Source organism: Chaetodon trifascialis, chromosome 3, assembly GCF_039877785.1.
Source record: "Chaetodon trifascialis isolate fChaTrf1 chromosome 3, fChaTrf1.hap1, whole genome shotgun sequence".
Taxonomy (NCBI): Eukaryota; Metazoa; Chordata; class Actinopteri; order Chaetodontiformes; family Chaetodontidae; genus Chaetodon; species Chaetodon trifascialis.
Window position 1 is genome coordinate 7,356,922 of NC_092058.1, and position 22,429 is coordinate 7,379,350.

A 22,429-nucleotide genomic window follows, 5' to 3' on the forward strand; every position below is an offset into this window, starting at 1 on the left:
CAACTTTATACATGACTGAAATTCCAGAGATTGTTCTTACATTGATTATTCCATTATTGGTCACTGATGAAGACTGTGAGATGTGTTTGAAAGCTCCAAACATTTGACTACACATTGAATTAGACTGGGTTAAAACTGACCAGTGTGGGGTCAATATAGCGCAGATGCAATGCTGGGTTAAATTTACACTGTTCTAATGAGGAGTTCTGTTGGTGTTATTTCTATCAGATCTATCTGTCAGAGTTTGTTCCTTGATTAAAACAACCCTTGGGTTGGCCAGGTTTTTTTTTGGTGAACAGCACAGGTTGAAATGAACCCAGTATCGTTTGCTATATTGACTCCAAACTGGGTCAGTTTTAACCCAGTGTTATTTAGCCTGTGTGCAATGTGAAAGGGGTCACTGGAATGAAAACAGATAATTAACATCATCTCTACAGCTCTTATACAGTATCTCTGTGGAGCTTTTAGCATCTTTCAGCTCATTGTTTTGATTTTACAGTAACTTTACTGTTGTGGTTCAGTCCCACGGCTCTCATCAGCATCGTCTCTGTACGCAGCATAAATCTCCGATGGACCCACCGTGCATGACCTGCTCAGCACCAAACAGCAGACAAAGTTAGCGCCTAGCTGCTGAACACAGTGGAGCATTTAGCAGCTAAAGAGACAGATATGTCCTTCAGGAGTGAGTGGAGACCAAAATCAGAGCTAAAAGAAGAGTGAATATTGAGCTTACACTGATCAGGTGACCTGAAAAACAACTCCAAATAAATGCTAATGTTTCTCTAGGACTGCTGGACAAGTTGTGCAGGTTTAATTCAAACAACTGCAACAAACTGACAACAAAAAGTTTAGATCTGTATGCACAGTTTCTTTTATTCAGCCATGAGACCACTTATACAAGACTGTAGAACCATTCAGGACATCATCCATCAATATTCATACTTCTCCAACAGTGAGGTTCACATTCCAGCGCCATACACACAGATGTTTTATTATTACAAACATTAAAATATGCTCTGTGCACTAAAAAGAAAACACTACTGAAGGCATCTTATTAACACGATCCTTACATGTAAAATCTGAATCTGAATTATTATAATATTATTAGGCCACAACCAATCTTCAGATATAAGATCAAGAGGGAACAGAAATATGAAAGCTAAATGCATAGAGATGTACATTACTACAGTACTAATAATTAATTTATCTATCAAAAAAGTTTCTCAAAGTTAAATATTTTAAAAATTTGGAGCGTGTGAGGCTGTAGTGTGTTTCATATTTACATCATGTTGTGTGTTTAAACCACCAACCTGCCATAAGGAGATTTCGAAGGCTCGAGGCTACATTAAAAATTAAATGCCCAAGCAGAGTTGTGAATCTATGTACATTAAATACAGTTTTGATATTTGCAGCAGACATCAGTCCGTGTGGGGAAGTGTATCTCTTGGTGCCATTACACGATTTTTGCTGGTGAGGATATGTGAAAGTCACACGAAGGCACAAAGAGTGGATGTTACAGTGCTTTCCAGGATGGGTGAGGTGACCCATCCAATGACAACAGACTCTATAAAGATATACTATATACAATAATTAACAACCAATTATGGAATGATTAAAGAGGAATTTGATGACCGGTTTGGATTTGGATTAATGTCCTCATTAGACTCAATATTACCATATCTAATCACAACTGACCTGTGTGTGCACACACCTAAATGTGCTCCATACAAAGACCGTAATAGATATGAACAAATGATACAATTCCACACATTTCCATTCAAAAACATCAAGTAATCTATCAGCAGTACTTCAGTCTCTCTTCAGTAACAAAGATTCCACACTGTGAGTAAAAAAAAATAATATCTGAAACAGCCTCAAAGTGTTTGTTTCAGTAACAATGAAATATTTACTGTGAATAATAAAGTGCGGCTAACAAGATAACGTTCCTCAAACAATGCATTTAAAGAGACGAAAGGTTCAACAAGTGATACAGCAGTCATAGACAGTGACTTGTACAGCTAAGTGAGCCAGACTACGTCGTTTCTTCACCAGCTACTGTGTACAATACACAACCGAAAGAGAGAGAGCGAGCAATACTGCAGAATTCAACACTCAAGGCACAAAACAAGCCTCGCACCTGTACAATATGTGGCCGCCTCCGAGGACACATTATGGAGTGCAACGAACGCTGGGAGTTTGTAAGGAACGCTGGGAGTTTGACCCGAGCCAGGAGACGAGCACTTTCAGGGTAATGAAAACCTTCCAAAAAGCTGACATTCATTTTGGTCCCCATTATTTCTCTTTTTTCTTTCATTTCTCAGAAAATGCTTCGTGGTTGTCACAGAAGAACGGCGCAGCTCCCGTTCAGGTGGCAACATCCCGACAGCTCTCGAGTCAACTCAGCAGACTCTGGGAGCTCCACGGGCGCTTTCGGCTCAGGGACAGTTAAAGTGAAGATCGTCCACTGGCAGAAGCTTTCAGTCCGGATCAGGCCGATCCGACCTGAAGCTGCTCCAAAGCGATAAGGCTGACAGGCTGAAGGCAGAGGAGGCTGGCTTTGTTTCAGACGGGCACTTAAACTCACAAATGCTCTGGTTTCGTGAGAGAGATTTTTGGTTTTGGGGCTGTGATTGTGAGCGCGTACCCATCTCATGTCATGGTAAAATGAGTGGGTGATCTATTGACTCAACTTCACTGCCAAGTTCTCAAGTGCTCCTGCACAGATGCATGTCAATGTCAATCTGAATTGTGTAAAAATATGAATGAATTTCTTTGTGTTGTCCATTTTGTGACCATAAATCTTATAAAAAACAACATTTTGTCTAATCGTATAAAGAGTAAAATATTGTCCAGCAGGACTAAATAAGTAACAATAATGCATAATATGTAGAGCCTAATAAACCTAATAAATTTCATTAAGAAAATTTCAACCTTCACAGCAATACATGAAATATTTGAGTATTCAGTGACTTAAAACGGTACAAATAATTTATTCCTTATCAGTAGAGAGCTGGGATCTTTTTTTAAGGGCAGTGCACCATCTGGTGGAGAGAGACCAAGTCGAGCTGTGCAGCATCTACAGTGTTACGGTCTACAGTGATACAGCTTTGCAGTATGATTGATAAAAACAAGTATTTTGCACAGCGAACAGATCTCTACAGCTACAGCGCTCTCTAATCAGAGTAACAAACTGACTAACAGGCTACAGAGAACAGAGCATAAGCACATATCTGTCATATATTCAGTGAAAAAAGCTTAAAAAGGTTGGTTGGTTGATGCAGACACTCCTTTTCCTTCTTTAAAATATCTTTAAACATTAAAAACCTTCCCCATCTATCCTCAGCTCCCCTCTCCACATCCACCAGGCGACACAGTGCCCATCAAGTTTTTGTTTCTTTGTGTGACGTGAGAGGAGCAGCAGAAGACGTCATGTTGGAGAATCACACAGGGGCTGTTCTGTGTTTGGTAAGGACGCCCGAAATGTGGTGACAGTGTGAAAATTACTCTACCGATGTCTACTTCTAGTTAGTAGACCCTTCTCGTCCCTCCTCGGTCTGAGAAAGAGTTTGTTAGAGGTTAAAAATGCAGTCACTCAGAGCTGTGAATCAGCTCCAAGGCTGTTGAGCTCCTCCGGCGAGTGCTTTTCCCCTCCGGTGGCGGCCGTCTGGCGGAAGCTGGCGGCGATCTCATCAAACGTCCGGCCCTTGGTCTCCGGGACTTTGAAGTAGGTGAAGACAAAGAACACGAGCAGCAGCACAGTGAAGATGATGAAGACGTAGGGGCCGCACAGCTCCTGTGAAGACAGATAAGAGGGCAGACAATTAAACGGTGGAGTCCTAACAGGGTCGATCTGACAGTGAGGATGTAAAATGGATTAGTTTCAAAATGTGATCTGATGATGACTTTGAACTTTTAAGTATTAACAAACTAAACAGCTACTTGAGTAATAGTATTTATTTGGGTTTAAATGGAGCCAAAGGACATTCCTTGTTTCTTGTTCCCTATAATTTGTTCCACATTTTGCAGCTATTTCCATGAAACTTCCCAAGAAATATGCACCCATAAAACATATATATCCTACTCACCTCTACATACTGGAAGCCCATTCCCACTATGAAGTTGGCAGTCCAGTTGGTGAAACCCGCGACAGCAATGGCTGAAGGCCTGGGTCCCTGCGAGAACAACTCTGCCACGATGAACCAGGGGATGGGACCTGGCCCGATCTCAAAGAACGCGACGAAGGAAAAGATGGCCACGATGCACACATACGACATCCATTTGAGCTGGTCCTACGAGCACAGGGGACAAAGCAGGAGGTTCGTTAGTGGTGTCTTCTCCGAGGGGATCTTGACAACCATTATTTGTAAGCATGTATGCAGCGTCTACCTACCAGCAGAGACAAGGCAATAGTCATTAAGACAGCAGACCCGGCCATTCCCAGCAGCCCCACTAGGTGCAGAGACCGACGTCCCGCACGCTCCACCACAAACAGCTACAGCAAAAAATGAAAAGGATGAAGAATGAGCTCAGTGCAATATTAAAAAGTAATAAACCATTTACAACTTGGACAGAGTTCAACAAAACTTTTATGACTGCTGCTTTAAACACCTCCCAACTCAGCACAGGAACATTTACGGTTTTGGCATAACGAACAGAAACTCTGACAGCAGAGAGACTCACACTCTGACTGCGACGTGATTTACGAATGTGCAGCACAGGAACACAAGAGCAATGATCATTTTCCACCTCAGACAACAAAGGATCTTATTGAATGAATCGTTTCTGGGTGATTTCACTTCAAAACGTAAAGTATTTATGCTGTACTCACCGACACCACAGTGAAAGCTGTGTTAACTACGCCGGCTCCGATGGTGGCATAGACGGGCTGCTTCACTTCGGCTTTCTCAAAGATACGAGTGGAGTAGTAGAATATCTAAAAAACAAGTGCACAACAACCACAAACATTGAGCATGAGTTTCCTCTCTTTACAAACTTGACATGTAGTTATGTTCTGGATGTCTTCTTCTATTTCAGATGAAGCTCTAGAGTGAAACAGCAAGCCTAACCGAGCGTGTAAGGGAAACGTTTCTCTTGGATTTCTGTGTCTTTTCCTCGGAAACTCAATGACAGTCCTCAGAGTGAACAGTGGGGTAACGTCTGAGCGCGGACACTCACAGCGTTGATGCCAGACAGCTGCTGGGAGAGCTGCAGGATGACAGCAATCATGAGGGGCTGGCGGTAGAGGTTCGAGCGGAACAGCTCCGGGATGGTCACCTTCTTCTCCCTCATCATCTGCCGGCTCTCCTCCTTCATCTCCTGCATGTCAGCGCTCACATCTGTGGTGCCTCTGAGCTTCTTCAGCACTGAAACGTGCAGTGAAAAAACAGATTATTGCCTCTACAAACAACATCTTTGAACATTTTAGAAGCTAACATCTGGTGACTCTTATGTATCCCGCAGTAAATGCTTTGACTTCTTGAGCATGTGTGTGTGTGTGTGTGAACTCACCAGCCTTGGCCTTGTTCTCTTCGTTCTTGTTGATGAGCAGGAAACGGGGGCTCTTGGGGCAGAGAGGCAGCAAGACACACTGGATGATTGCGGGGATGAAGATGAAGCCCAAGAGGAGCGGCCACAAGTCATAGCTGCCCATGACTGACTCCATTCCAAACACCTGAATTCAACCCAGACACACGTCACACATATGAACCACCAGCGGTGGATGCACAAAAAGGGCACAAGGGTGTATTGTTATCTAACAGGATAATCACTAGACTTCACCATCTGCGTTACAGCATGAATATAAAACTAATGGGCCGATCGCTGTCCAGCTACCTGTGCAATGAGGATGCCGACCACAATGCCCAGCTGGTGGAGGGTGCCCAGGGCTCCTCGTAGGGATGTTGGGGAAACCTCACCCACATACATGGGCACAAAGCCTGTGGAGAGGCCGGAGTAGAGGCCCACCACAAAACGACCAGCGATCAGCATTTCCCAGGAGCTCGCCATCTTGGAAAAGCCCATCAGGATGGCTGCGATGAAGGCCAGGATGTTGGCCATGAGCATGGAGTTCCTCCTGTAGGCAACAGAGGACAGGATAAAGCTAAATTTAACAAATTAAATTCAGATACACGAGGCATGCTGTCTAAGAACAACAATTTAACATCCTCCTCATGTGTTTTTATACCTTTCACACAATAACAGTTATCTTTGATCATGTAAAGCTTGGATGGCGTTCTGAAAAAATGTGAAATTATCCATAATGTGTCCATGATTTTAGTCGATTTCTTGTTGTTTTGTGCTTTTGTGTTGCATGTGGAGGGTCCTCTTCACTATCAGAACATTAACACAAAAAAATTGTGTGTGCATTCAATTTCTTATCATTATTTGTTACTATTATTTGAAGGGAGCATGTAATTTTGAGAAAGTTGGCAAAAGAAAATGGCAATGACTACTTGTTTCCGTGTCCTACTATTACGCAATTATTAGGAATTTGTTGGTTGAGATAAGCAGCAGGTGGCGCCAATTCTCCAGTCACAAAACCACTGCAGAAGAAGAGGGTGCAACAAGACGGTATAATTCACAGCGCGCCAGCCAAAACTCGAACAGTGACATAAAAATGAGAAAACACAATAGAATTATGACATTTCTGTTTGTTTCATGTGTTTATGTGAGGAAGGTCACATCGCATCCGTGTGGAGCCACGAGGAGACGATTTAATCCGCAGAACCTTCTTCTCTCCGAGTTTAAACAGGTGAGCAGTCATGTGAGTTCAATGTTCACTAAGTCAGAACTTATTCAAAAAAGGTGTTTGCATCTCCCATCAGGTCGCCTCAAGCGGGTGTAAAAACATTCTTATGAAACAGTTTTTTCAAATTTTGCCATTTCCATCAACTCGATACTTCAAAACAGGCATAAAAATACCTTGATGGAGACACAGCTTATCACCTAAAATCTTTCACTTTACCGATCACAGCTTTAATTCTCAGTTTTTACACTAATCCTATGGAGAACATGAATCCAGCACAGTGTGGTTTGTGTCCTCTTTACCTTCCCAAGCGGTTGACAAAGAGTCCAACAGAGAAGGAGCCAAAGATGCCACCGACAGAGAAGATGGCGACGGCGATGGACCAGATGGCTGTGAGGGAGTTCTTCGAGATGGGCGTCTGGTAGCGCTCAAACCACGTCTCATTGATGAAATTCTCAATGATCTGAAAGGGAAAAAAAGAGAAATATTGAATGTTCTGTGCAAAAAAACTATATGTCACAGGGCTAATCATCAAACAGCCACAGCTTGAGCTTAAAAATGATCACTATAGAAGTGGTGGTTATGTCACAGTGCTAATGTTATAGTTACATAAGCTCTTGAGAACAACTTCTCGTGCTTTATGTTTTCCTCTTGCTGGCTGGTTGCTGGCATACTGATGGCTGAGCTGCGACTGTGTGACCAGCGGGTGGCAGCACTGCATATTTATCAGCATTTCCTGGCATCCAGGAAGTCTACCAGTTATGGTTAAGTGTCAAGTTTCTGTTCCCCCTCCCCCACGCCATCCTCATCACAGTATGTTGACAAACACACCCATGCGAGCTAGTGACAGGGATAAGTACCAGAGCCTGGGTCTGCTAATGTGTGCGTCACACGGACGCTTCTCATATGATTCAGAAAGGTCACCACCCTGTCTGCAGCCTCTCGTAGCTCTGTGACTTCACCAGTATGTCACTGCTGCTGCCATATGCTCGCTCCAGCTCTGTCATGTGCCTCCGCGGTAGTCTAACACCACCTTGTTTTGAAACACTTGGCCAGCTGACAGAGCACCAGAGTTCTTGATGTACCAGAGCTCCACGCTGGCGTGTGAAATAAAAACTCAGCAGTGTCCTGATCGACCTGCTATGAATAGCACGGATCTCACGTTTTAAGGGCTTTTCCTACGGTGTATATTGGATGACACTCTGGGTCACGTCCACTATCACCTTCCACTCACAAGATCTTGCAGAGTGATTACAAGTGTGTTAACGTACACTGTCCTGTACCCCTGACGTTCATCCCATCACATGATCTACTTCTCAAAAAACTGCTTTATTTGGAAAGAGCTCATACTGATGCCCGGGTTTATACCCTGGCAAGCAGTGGTGGAATACTCAAGTGCAAAGGTGCTCCATTTTTCTGCTAGCTAATATTTATATTTGACTAGATTTCAGGAAGAAATACTGCATTTATATGACAGGTTTTACACACAACACATATGATCAGCTTGAAAATAGGTTAAACCAACGTATTAGTAATGATGCATTAATATAACATACTGTATAATAAGACACTGAGAGCCTGCAAAGTGCTTTTACATTTGATGCATTCAAGAGCCCCTTCAATCAAACCTTTAACCTTGTTAACATGTCCATATGATGTTTTTTATATACTACAAAATAATATATTAAATAATCAGTCATGGTCGTGCGTGAGCCTCCTTTCCACCTTGGAACTGCAGTTGACCAATAACAGTCTCGGAAACTCTGATTCAGACGTTCAGGGATTCGTACAGAGAGGAACCAATCCTGGCAACTGGTGGAGTGGCGCTTTCCGAGGAGATCAAAGGAGAAGCCAGGTGGAGCTATATGTCGATATTTTGAAAGATAAGTTTCACTATTTTCAGAACGGCGGCAGAGACGTGTTCTGTTTACAGTTGCAAAGTTGCGAAAGGAGACATGTTTTACCAAAGCATCTGCCAAGTGCCAAACTGTAGCCTGCAGCAGCCTTTTTCCAGAGCCCTGTTTCCAAAATTTTACACAAGAACAGATGGGTTTTGCCACAAAACTTATACTGAGGCCTGACGCTGTTCCATCCATTTATCCTGGCAAGGAACACAGCAAGTACAAGCCAACATGTTGGTACGTTTATTTATCTTGTGTTTTATCTGTTGACTGATTGAACAAAACGGCAGTGTGCTAGCGAATGTTAGCCATCGTTAGCCTGCCAAGTTCCACGATGATTCATGTGAAAAGCTGACAGGACATTTTATATGGCTCGGGGCTGTTGATGATGAAAATTACTCAAACACTTTGACAGATAGATGCTGCTGATGAGGTTTGTGCGTTTGATGGGCAGAGTCGAAGCTGCAGGCGAGCGGCAGGGGTGGGTGGAGACAGAGGTGGGGACCACTTAGAGCCAGGCATCCTTTATGGAGGCACAGATGCAGAGTCACATCAAAGCCGATGTAAGATATGAAGGGATGTTTTCTCATTAGAAAACTTCTAAACATGTGATTGTGATGAAGACAGATGAGTTTTTATGGGTTTGCCCAGTGCATGAAGAGGAACTTTAAGCTGACAACACTTCCTTATTTTTACTTCAGCATGCAGTGACAAATTTCTTTTTTTGGCTTGGGGGCAGCAGAAGCAAGTTGTAAACACGACAACGAAGTGTCGTCACATTTTCTGTTGATATGGTGAACTTGTTAGCAAACATACACTTATTTACACACCCAGCAGTTCTGGAGCGCCATTATCAGTCATTTGGAGTCATGTTTCCAGCCATCTGACAGATATAAATCCAACATTCATTCTCTTGTAGCTCCACTTTTGGTCTCTACCAACTCAAAAGAGAAATGTCTGGCTGTTTAGCTACTAAATACAGCAACATGTTCCCCAGCTCATCACTAACTTTGTGAGCAGGTAGTGTACAGTCAGTTTATAGAGCTTTTTCTCTGAAAACAGCAGCCTGCTGCAGGCGATAACGACACTGTGAGAGCGTTGAGAGTCAACAAAGACTTCCCGGCAAAGTTTGCCAGGAAGCCAAACAAACTGCTGAAAGTTGCTTAACAAAAGTCCATCAAACTAAGAGTTCAGGTGATGATTCTCTGTACTTTCATCACTACAACTGTCACCTTTCCTTGTCACAGTGTTATGATAAAAAAACACCCGTTTCACGTCATACACCAATGAGTGTGGTGAAACCACCTAACGTCACAGTCACATCAAGCCAAGACTACGGTGCCAAAGTGCCGCTTTCAGTAACTTAATTGGCTGATCTTGAGAAGTTGCATAATTATTCTGCGTTCCTTCTCCAGTCTTCCTTTCAATAGACTGTTCAGTCTGAACCACCAGCTGGCTCCGAGCACACAATGAAACAAGCCGTCTATTCATGCTGTCACACTGTCAGAGTATGTTGTTGGAGCTGGCTGGTAGCCAGATTATCAAGGTGAGCCCTGCATTTAGCACAGGGTGAAAACAAAAAGATGTTCACAAGAGAAACATGCTTTCTTCAACACAAAGTCGTCTGAAAAAAATGGAAAGACTATGGAGGGTATAAACAGCAAAGAAAACCTTTAGGGACAAAGTTCAGTCAAGGAAAAATCTATGTCAGAAAAGTGCAGAAGCCCCAACCTTTCGCACCAGCGATGTTCCTAAAATTAAACCAACATAAACAAAACACAGATGACCCCTCGATTAAATTTCCATATATGGATATTATTTGCTTTGTGGAGCAGGCAGACATGCAGCAGGATGAGGATCGGAGCTGCAGCGAGGCCCTTGAAAGGCCGTATCTAATCTGAGGCGCTCTAACACAAGTGCAAATCCTACATCACCAGCAGCACGAGCATCGCTGCAGACACACTGCAGCACAGACGGGGGAGGCGCTGGTTATAATCTGAAGTGCTGTTGCTATATAAAAGTTGTATTTGTCAAATTACAGCCTCTTAAGGGTCATTAACTAATCAGGGATTAAGAGTTGGGTAACTGTTTTTCTGCACACTCGTTCTTGAATTGGCTGCACGTGATGTTGCTTAGACCCCCCTGTGCTGGTGAGAGTTTATGTGTGTGTGAGACCAAGGCAGAGTACTGGGAAGGGGATAAAGAGCCAAGGGGGCAAGTTCACACTAGCCCAGTGTGGAACAGCCCACATATTCACTGCCCCCCTCTCAATCTGCAGCCCCTCAAAGAGCAACTCACAAGCTGAGCTCCATGAAGTCGAACACGTGGTGGCACAGCCAAGTCTGAGCTACTCTACTAGTTATAATGTCGTAGAGACAAAATACTTTAGAGTATTTAGTTTATAAAATATCAATAAATCTCAATTGCTTTTCAGGAAGTAAAGGCTCTCAGATAATCAATTAATTATTCAAGTGTCTTTTTTTTTAGCAAAAATATCGTCACAACCTCTCAAATATGAGGATTTGCTGCTTTTCTATTCTTCACACTTAACCTGAAAATCTCTGTTGACTGACATTTGAAGAATTGAATTTGAAGTTGACAAAATATAGATTAGACAGACGCACAAAGGCTTTCAAATATTGCACAATCCATGACGATTGCACAAGTTTTGCACAAGTGTCTCAAGGCATAAAATTCCCTCTTTCGCACAAAAGGCCCACCTCATCTTCTCTTTGTGAGTGAGTGGGATCAAATCGTTACCCAGACTCCCTCTTCTGTCTACCTTGTGTCCATTTCAACTTTTCCTACCTTTCCTAACATTTAACTTTTAAGATAACTGAGCGTACTCCACATCAAAGTCCAGCCGAGCTTTGACACTGTGATGATAGTGGATAGGATGCTCTCACAGAGACAACACCACAAACAGCTGTCACTCTACATCTCTGTGACAGGACTCAAAGGTAAATAAAAAGAGCAGGCGGAGCTGTGGCCTGTCTGACAACACACCTGTGACCTGTGAACAGACAGCTGTGTAGCCACAGGGCGTGTTCAGACCAACGTAAACTGGACAGACAGTAGATATCTGCACATGATGCAATCCACACATTCCCCAGGAAATGAGTTTTCTTTGTCGTACCTGTCTGTCTACTGTAGATTTAATCCAGACGGGGGCATGAAAGCATATTTTATTACTTTGCATTGTTGCGGGGATTGGTGACTGTCTGCCTTCTTCATTTAATTTCCTTGTCTAGCTTTTCCCAGCCTGCTGCCAGCCGGCCGAGGCCCATTTTTGGGCATGGACACACTATTTTACACAGGCATCACTCAGTCTGTTAATACAGATGTCCTTGGGCCTGAATGTGGCTATTATTATCTCACCTTTAACCCAACCCCCCTCCACGTTCTGGCCTGTTCATTAATGCAGCAAGTGAGTGCACAACAAGCACTGGGGTTACGCTGGCAGGGAGAATAATCCACCATCTGAATGATACATATAAACCCAGTAATACTGCACCTTGGTGGTGCTTGAACAACATGTGTGCAGACACATAACTCACCTTTTGAGGGGCATTGATGACACCGGTGTTGTAGCCAAACTGCAGGGAGCCGATCACAGCTGTTCCAACACTCATCAGCAACGGGAACGTTATTTGCTGCAAGACAACAGAGAGTAGAGGGAGTGCCGTCAGTGAAGAAACCAGTTTGACCAGTTACTATTTTACACAGTGGACAAATGCATTCATTTGTCCAAGAGCTGGAATGAGTGCAAGTTGTATCATCTTTCCAGTTGTACAATAAGTCAAGGCCCTCTCTGTCTTCCTGTATCACTCAACCTTCTTTGCACTCGCAGTTGTGGTTCAGCCACCCTGGAAATATCTGACACTACATTTACAAAATGTTCACGCTGGTCAGCTTCTAATTTTATCCTCACCACGTAGTCATAACAAGCATGATGAATGCACTGTTAAGAATAACTCAAAGATGCTTGGTTTCAGGCCATGTTATGCAACACAGTGAAATTGGACTGTCCATAAAAGATGCCACATGACACCTGAAATGCAGGGAAGCATCTTCAGACTCTTATTGGATAGATCAAAGAGCCAGCATTTAGACAGACACCTGTTCCTAGAGGCATGTTACGTGACCAACATTTGGGGCCAGGTCTGAGGAGGCTCCAGGTTTTACTCATCAGACTCATCCAGATAACTGAATAAACCTGCTCCTTGGAACAGGTCCAGGTTGAGCCCAGATCTACATGCCATTGTCTGTGTTCCCGTCCCTGTTATTACAGAGTTCACTTGTTGGTTGATCTCAGCAGAGCCCAGTAGATCAGCAGAGATTTTCCTCATACCAAAAAGTTAATAAACCAGAGGAGAGCATGTCGCGGTTTATTTCCCCCTCTCAGACAGACAAAAACAACTTCTAGCTACAATCCACCTATTTGTTGTCTGCTACCACTTCTTCTACTAACTGTACGTCGAGGATGTCTCCAGATTAAAGATTAAATTTAGAGTGATACCAACAGCAGTTGCTTACTATTTCCATCATTTATATCAGCATCAGTCATCATGTCTGGATGATTAATGTTTTGACTTTGACTGGTCCTGTGATTCACACCAGATAGGCTCCTTGTATTATGGCAACAAAAGACTAACCTTCAGGAGGGTTGGCGGCAACTCAAAATCTCTTTCCTTCAGGGCACAAATTATTCATACGTATGCATTTTCTTCAGTTATTTCTCTAATTTAACCTTTCAACTAGAGTTAGAATGGACATAAACAAAGGACAGCATGACTACAGTCCATCTTCCGAGACATAAAATCATTGCATAAATAGCCAATATCGATCCTGATTACATGTCTTTGAGCAAGACACTTACGAAAGGAAACATCACATTTAATTTAGAGTTGTGTTTCTGGCCAACTAAGCCCAATACGTACTCGGACTTAAGCACTATTTTGGTCTCCACCAGGTCCTGAGGGAAATATCTGGGTTTTAAGCTGCTAAATGCTCCACTGTGTTTACCAGTGAGCTGCTAACTGTGTCTGCCTGCTGTTTTGTGTTGGGCAGATAGTGTGCAGCGGGTTTATCAGCCTGCTGCATCTGGAAAAGACGCTATGAGAGCAGCGAGAGCGAACCAAAACAGTGAAGCTGCAGGCCGTAAAACCAAAACAATGAGCTAACAGGAGCTGCAGAGTTGTCTGGTTATTTTCTGTTCACGTGTATTTCCACGGTCGTGTGATGCATTGTTAAAATTAAAATATTAAGTATTCATCCATTTTTACAGAGTTAAAAGTGCCTCATGTCGTTGTGTCTCCACAAACGTCTTGAAGAGAAGACCCCTGGTTCAAACCCTGAGGCTGAATCTCTGGAATTTTCAATTAAGCTTAAGAAGATGAACACAAGAGCCGACCCCACCGGGTTTCATAAGAAGAAATAATTTGTAAGGATTGTACATGCTCCTCTGTAAATCCAAAGGGCTGCAGGCTACTTTTAAATTGCCGTATTCCTGGTGACAGAGGTAGTTTTTGTGAGGGCCAGCATTCCTCTGAGGCACGATGAAGAGGGAGGAGAGCTGGAAGAAAAGAAACTCCTGTGTGTTTTTGGAAGCAGCCACTCCGGCATGACTGAAGACGCTGAAAGACCCTCCTACATTTCTGAGCCAATAGGAACTCTTGGTTATGAGGGTCATCAAGTCCATGACAGAACTGTTTAGGTACACAATCTAAACACATGCACTTCTTAGCATTGAGGGCCGGGCTCTTAAAGGAGCCACGTTGCCAATGAGGAGACCAACCGGAGCTGCTGTCACTCTGTCCACTGCCGGTTAGAAAATGAGCAGGAAAAGACTTGAGTTTTAGCTGTGGCGTCAGCTGTTTTGTAATGTAAACAAAGAAATCCTGTCTGTTCCCCTCTGGGAAAAGTCACCACTGGAGACTGTTTAAATGTCATGACGTCTGGGGAATAGCTGGAATTATTTGCTCCCTTGAAAGTGGTTGCTTGAATCCAGCTGCAAACGGCTGTCAAAAGTGGGAACAGCAGTGTGTGTTTAAGTGAAATCAAACACTCCTCTGTGACATCTCTACCTTTAACCTACATAGAGGAATACCCCCCTCAGGCTGGCCTCAGTGCACAGAAACTGTTTGTATAGGCCAGTGATGTAGTAGAAAAGATGTAGTTTTAGGAATTTCTTCATTACCAAATGTCTTTTTAAAAACTAAAACCAGAGGAAATCCAGATGTTTTACCAAACCTCCCCTGCTCCTCTCCTCTTTGTCACATTAAAAAAGTAGGTTGGTTTGATACTGTCCCTCGAACGCAGAAACCAGAGGCAGCAGCATAATACATGACTTCCTTGCTGGGGAAACAATGAAGTCACACCCAGAACAAATATTCTATGATCATAGCCTTGAAGTCACTATTAGTGTCCAGCCCTCTTCTTCTGTCCTAGATTTCTATCTTTAGTCATCTCCCAGGCATGTTGCCCTCGACTGCAGCTTTCAGTTTTGTTTACATTTCTAAAGGCACTTTTGTATTTGTTTACTTACACATGATGGCTAAGCTAGCCATTCACGAGGGGCTGGTAACATACAATGTGCTAATCTACAAATAGCCTTAAATCTGATTAGAGGGATCAGATTTTGAAAGCTATAATAAGGCAAAATAACTGCTACAAATTTCCCAAAACAGTTCCCAACAAGAGGGTTACTTCAGAGAAATGAACAGACGTTTTCTGTCATGATTCAGAGGGTTTGGGGTTTATGGTAGTGTCAGTAACAAGGGGAAAGCCAATAATCCCTTAGATTTGGCCTGTACAGATCTCATCTTCACTGTTTTACCTTCCAGTTAGTGATAAAATGTAAAAAGGTTTGACTAGAATTGGCAGAGAGCTAACCTAACGTTGCACTTTCAAAAAATACTACAGCCGCATCGATGCTAACCTTATTGTTTTCATGTGAACAGTAGCTTTTCTCACTGTCAACACACCTAAACCACACCCATAGTTCCTCACAGGACGCCCATTGGTCTGAAATGGTGATTTTGTGTGATCTTGCGAATCAGGTTACCTCGCCATGTAAGCGAAAGGCTGTTTCAATACAGACAAACTCAGCTGCCAAAACCCACCAGCCTGCTCCTGAAAACAACCCTTCTTTCTTCCAAGGCTGAATCAATGCACAGTGGTGCATTTTCCCCAACCGAATACATCTGGAAAACTTTGTAGGTGCATGTGGCTGCACCAGCAGCTGGTATGTTGTGTTCAGGGACTCATGAGGGTGATCACCCTTCTCTCCTCCCATGCCTTTATTTTATTTACATACTTGAGCTGATAAACATCCATGGAAATGCGGCCTCTTTGCATGTGGAAAGTAAAACAATGTGGGCGGGCAGAGAGGAAATTTCTGTCTAGTCATTGCTTCTATGTACATCTAACACTGGTGCTAGCAGCTTTGGTTGCTTGGTACCACAGACTCTCTGCTCTTATTGGGTAAACACTGACAGCAGCCAATAGGAGTGGTGGAAAGCACAACAATAAAGCATGTGATACAGATAAATTAGCAGAATTAAAAATGGAGATCTGTGCAAACATTAATTGTACACACCAGCTCACACAAACACACACACAAAATGCTAAGCTGTTTTCTCAGCCATGTGGACAAACCATGTGGAATGAGGAAATGAAGAAGAGGAGCAGTTTTCTCCAAATTAGGATATATGCAACTATAACCAGTAATATGAATTCTTTAAACAAAACATAAAGTTGATCTATGAGATTCAACAAACACAGAACATGATCCTGAATTCTCTCTCAACCCTAAAAGTACACATTTAGCTTTTCAATGTGAGTCTTTCATCAGTAAAATACATCCACCAACACATACTACACACAGAGAGCCAAACCAGGAAATGGTAACTTTAAACTCTGACAAGCAAAGTCAGCTGACAGGGGGGGTTGATGCAAGCTCTGTTAGACTTGAATGCAATGCGGTAAACCTTCCAGGAAAATGAAAAGGCCACATTAAAGAATGTCAACAGGAAATCCAAAGTGCTGCAAACAACAGTTAGAAGTATGAAGCAGGTAACCAAACTTCAGCAAGATCATTAGGTATAATAAAGTAGGGTTTATATTTAAACCAGCAAGTGGTGTATTATTTCAAATGATCGATATCTCTTCAGTAATGAACAAATCATCAACTTTTCTCCTCTTGATCATCATTAACTTTAGCCAATCCATCTTAACTTAACATTGTTTTTTCCTGTGAGCACTGCAGATAATCGTTCTTTTTACTGTAACACCACTCAGTCCGTGACTCATCACAGTCAGACCCACAGACAGTTTCCTCTGAATCAAGTCAGACATGGTTTGATAGGGTTTTTTTTTAATATAGAAAAGCAGAAGAAGCTGCAATTTGGCTTCGTTTCCAGAGTGTGCCAGATTCTTGGTGATGGCCTACGCTGCCACCATCACGTCTCTCTTCACGTCACCTCCGCAGTGTCAGCTTACACAGCTGTGGGGAATCCAATATGAGCCGCATCCTCACCTCAACTCCTCTCAGCTCTGTTCGGTTTTAAAGCCTCTTCACCTGATCTGTGCTGCGTGGGACAGTTTACATGTAGTATGTAACAGATTGGTGTCCTGAAAATGGGTGACATTTTCTGCATTAGCACAGTTCAGATTGTGGGGCAGTGCTGCTGCTGCTGTTCCTATTCTATGTGTATTTGTTCCAGTGTAAATAAACTTAAGTTGAAGTTGGACAGCAAAGTGAAATTAGCATTGCCTGCAAAGCAGAACAACGGTATTATGTTTCTGTGATTAAATATTTACCTCGGCTTTACACACTCATTAAGGTACTTGTGCAGCTAAAGTCTTCTTCTGAGAGGAAGCAAGTCTGATCTGTACAGGAACTGTGGGCAGAAACCCAGATGACTAATGTAATAATATAGAAGGGTTGGGCATATTTGCCTAAAAAAACCTGCATATCAAACAGTATTACAGACTTGAATATGTGCCATGTAACTCTCTGACTTTCCTGGTACTGCTGGTTATTAACCTTTATTCAAGCATTGCGGAACAATGAGAAACAATGAAAAGAGTATATCTTTGCATGCTTGACCCAGTGAAATTCGTGGGCTTAGAGAAGTCATCATTTTAAGGTTTTATTTATCTGTATGTGCTACAATCAGTTCACATAACTGGGAGTGCTTTAACACCGTATCTGGAAACATTACTGTGGCTAATACAAACAATAGGACTATTATATAATCGGACCATTTTCATGGTGATACAAGACTACATTTACAGTCTGTGGTGTGTTAGTGACTGAAATATCAATTCAAGTAGGTTTTCATGATGTGTGAATACAAAGATTATCAATATCGAGATCAAAAGGAGGGAGGGGACAATGTACAGTGGTAGTAGTAGTAAAGTATATGCGCCAATAGAGAGGAAAGGTGTGTAATGTTTTAATAAAAATTCTTATATTAAGGAGTAAAACTGCTTAAAATTTGAATATTTAATAAGTAGATCGCATGTCAACAAAGTATATTCCAATGAAGAAAACAATGAAGTACAAATCTCGCAACTAATCAGCCTAAATAATCGATCAATATTATGTTCAGACACTCAGGTCATATGATGCAGCGCAAGTCTAAAAACACATCTGTTCAAACTGATCCTGCAGCACAGTCAAAAAAAGAGGAAACTAATATTTGACAGTCATAGGTGAGACGTTCAGAGGATGAATACGTGAGATAACACCCTTCGTCAGCTCTGGGTTATTAAACTGAGCTAATTTAACCTGAATCATGCGGTCCAGAGAGGCACAGCTTGGCCCTGCACAAACCATTTTATCCAACCACCTCGTCCTTGAGCGCAGCGATCAGACCTGGCGATCGATCGTGTGCACAAAGCCGCCTGTTTCTCAGGAAAGTGAATTAAACTTGCACTCTTGCTTGCTTGTTCATTTCAATTAAAACCCTCCTAGATCTCTTAATCCCAACTTTTGCAGCAAATCCTCATTAAGCCTCATTAGAACATGCCTGACAGTTACACTGTAAGACTTACTGAAGGGAGCTAGTCATGCAGATGAAAGTAAATCTACTGGACTGTCTTAAGGAAGGCGGGGGTTGGCATTTGACTGATAGGAAGTGGATGGAGAGGAATTAAGCCTGTGCAATTAAGCCTGTACAATGTGGGGCTGGTTGTTGGCTCCGGACTCCCAATCAAAATACCTGTGCTGTCAAGTCTGTCAGGAATAAAATGTTTAGGAGCTGTTCATTCGAAACAGAGCAACTCGGCTGTATGCTTGACCCCAATTACCATTTTTATTCTTTGCTGGAGAAAATTAGAGGACGGAGGTGAGTTTGCAGACTCAAACAAAGCTTCCTGTTGTTGAGAGTGAAGCTCTTGGATGGCCAACACTGTGATGGAGGACATAATTAACATGACATGTTTTGATGGAGGACCTGTGCGATTTGGGTCAATAACTGCATTATGACTAGAAAACAGCTGCACAGAAAGAAATGGATTTAAAAGGTGAGCAAAGGAGTGTAATGGTACACAAAATTGAATATGGTCATATATCCACAGACCCATAGCATTAGATATTACTTTTGGTGATGTCTTCATAAATGACATCTTTGAAGTGTCTCAAAGGCAGCTTTGATGCTTCCTGGAGCAGCATTACTACATGTGCTTGACTAACCACAGCTGACACACAACAACTGGTACACTTCCAAAACTTCCGGGTAAAATTTCTGCTCTGAAATTGCCGTTCTGCACTTGCGAGTATGCGGACGGAAACTATTTTGACAGTAATTGTTATCAAAATAAGTAAGTCGCATACTATTCATCCTGTATCCTGTAATTAGTCAATCAATAGAAAATCAAGTGCTAACTTCTTCTTAAATGTACGTATTAGCTGCTTTTTGTTGTCATTCATGTACGTATATGAAGATTCTTTCATTTTTGGAAAATTGTGATGAGCATGTTTGACAATTTTAAAGACTAAATGATTAATCGGGAACATAATCAGCAGATTAATCAATACTGAAAACAACTGGTTGCATCCCTATTAATTTCCACATCTGCCTGAAATAAATACACCATCCACAAACCCGGACCAAGCATCCTGAGATTAACAGGACAATAGCTGCCTGGGCTTTAAAACAAGCACTGCAGCATTAACTTCTCTGACTGTCACTTCACTGGAAATCAAACTGCAGTTCAACCATTTCCTACGAAGCGAGAGTCACTCGCTGAAGCTTCCACGTACTTCACTTCATCTACACACAACTTGGCATAAAACTAAGTACAAGGCAGGTATGAAAATCCTGACCACGAGATGCTAATTAGCCCGTGCTAAACTTCTGTTTGCTTCTGTTAAGGACACACAAAAAGAGCTCAACACTGCCGGAAGCAACAAAAGACAGAAGAGGGAGTGAAGCAAACAGCCTGGGAAGGAAAGGGTCAAGGCTTTAACGCCACAGGGTTGCATATTCCCTCGGTGGGCTCTCACTTGCTGTAGAAATCTGCTGTGTCTGTGTCACAGTGGAAACTGGGAACACGGAGAACCATTCCCATCACGTCCACAGCAAACCAGTCCAGCTGAACGTCCCCATAGCACAGTGTGCACGTTGAAAAACAGTGTGCTGAGACACAGCAACAGCAGCTTGGGAAACATTTTCTGACCACCATGTCAGACTGGGCTGCCTTGTGCTGCTCCACTGGGTTTAACTGGTCTTACATCAATGTGAAAACAGGAGGGGGAAGAGGAGGGAGGTTTGGGCGTACGTGTTTCTCTGTGCTGCATGTCTGCATATGTAACCGAGACCACAAGCCACACCAGGACGGAGACAGCATTATCAGACACCAGATAAGTCATGTTTACTTCATGTGCAGCGAGCATCACAGTCAATAACTAAATGTGATGCGACGCCTGTGGACTAACCATGGAGACGAGGTTAGTGAATGTCACTAGCAAAGCGATGCTGGGTTAAGTACTTCCAGCCTTGTCTGATGTGTCGTTGATACTCAGCATTGACTTTAGGGCTGAAACTAACAGCTGTTATCATTATTGATTACACTGTTTATCTGTACCTTAGACAGTGGTGGAAGGAAAATACAACTTAGCTGTAATTGCACGTTACAGTATTTCCCTTTTCTGCTACTTTACACTTCTCCTAACTAATACCGTACTTAAGGTTTTACATACAAAACATATGATGAGCTTACAAACAAGATGCACATTAGGCAGATAAAATTAGCTGCACCTCCACCAACTACAACCTATTAATACTTATTACATGCTAATGCATCAGCAATAATAACACATCAGAGCTTAAACCCATAACCAATTAATTGATTAGTGTATTGAGAGAAAAGTTAAGTAAACGTGCCAAACATTAGACGGTCCCAGCTTCTCAAATGTGCTACTTTCTTTATCTTAAATTGTAATGAACTCTACAACTTTGGGTTTTGGGATTGTGACTTAGACCATTTGTCAGTATTTACGTTTTATAGAACAAATAATTAGCAAGTTTACCATGAAAATAACTTACAGCCCCATTATAGGTAATAACACAGCAATGACATGAACTATGCCGCAACATAAAAAGTACGTTTACTGTTGAAGTGGATTTTTTTGAGTACCTCTGCTACCTTAACGGATTATCAACCACCTGTCTTACTAAGATAGTGTTATAAGAGGCTCTTGAGTATAAATAGCTCCTGTCAAACTACAGTCACGAAGGCTTTTAACACGAACAGACTTCCTTAACTACAGCATGGAGTGACATAATACCGCGTCATACCTCCCAAGCCTGCAAACAAGGCGCGAGACATGGCAAAGCATCTTATATCCCCACGCGCTATGACGTAAAATAGAACTACGGAAAAACTATCCGAAAGCTAAAGCTGGCCGGCAAAACTGTTATTTTTATATGGATTTTTACCGGAAAATAACATATTATAAAGCGCCTTAAGGGTGCTATAGTGTGAAAACACGTACTGGACGACTAAACTATATCATAAAGGAGCTAAAAGTGCTATAAAAAGAAAAAAAATAAGTGCTTTTGTGAGCGCCCACAAACAGCGTTATGCTAATGCTAATAACGGCGCAAAGACGCCATAAATATCAGCTGCATCATCGGTGCTGAGTGTCCGTCATGGCACATGTGGAGGCTCCTCATGGGTGAACTCACTGAACTCGTCGGCTGAGACTCACTGACAGCGCGGAGCTAAGGAAACTACGAACCGGTTTGACGAGATCTGAAGCTTGTTGTGGTGAAACGAGTCACGGGTGTAAATACCTTTCCCGAGTCCATGGCTGCGCTGTGATGGAAATATTCGTCTCTGCTGAGTCTTTTGTCTTCTTTTGTCAAAGTTGAGGGCGATGGAAGAACTTCCTCGGGGTCTCCCTGTGGTCGCGCTCAGAGGTCGGTCATCTTGGGGGAGGGCTGCTCCGTTGAAATGACTTCAAACTCAAGCGCTTTAAAGATGAAGTTTTCACAAGTCTCTCTCTTTTTTAAAAAAAAAAAAAAAATGTGGCTTTTGCTTTGAAAGCCCAGCAGCTTGAGTTGGTCGGTGCTGTTTCTCTCTCCTGCGTCGCTTTATTTCAGAGCTCCGGCGGCTTTAATTTCACAACCTCCTGGACGTGTAAAGTCTTCCAGGATGTGGGGGCTTGGCTGCTGAAGTAGTACCGCTGTCCAGCCTCATGGAAACAGTTCTTTGGAGACATGAGCCTGGTTACGGCTAATATATTATGGCTGACGCAATGTGAGTGGGA

The 22,429-nt window shown here is 42.6% G+C and overlaps 1 protein-coding gene across 1 annotated transcript; it reads right to left on the reverse strand.

The window, feature by feature from the left end:
• Positions 1–853: 853 nt before the first annotated feature.
• On the reverse strand, positions 854–22,373 carry slc2a1b (solute carrier family 2 member 1b). The gene is made up of 10 exons (XM_070958418.1): positions 21,954–22,373; positions 12,204–12,299; positions 7,048–7,208; positions 5,833–6,073; positions 5,509–5,671; positions 5,176–5,363; positions 4,829–4,933; positions 4,391–4,492; positions 4,086–4,289; positions 854–3,793 (listed from the first exon to the last, which is right to left on the reverse strand). The coding sequence occupies exons 1-10, from the start codon at positions 21,966–21,968 to the stop codon at positions 3,593–3,595; spliced, it is 1,476 nt and encodes a 491-aa protein (XP_070814519.1). The 5' UTR covers positions 21,969–22,373; the 3' UTR covers positions 854–3,592.
• Positions 22,374–22,429: the final 56 nt, after the last annotated feature.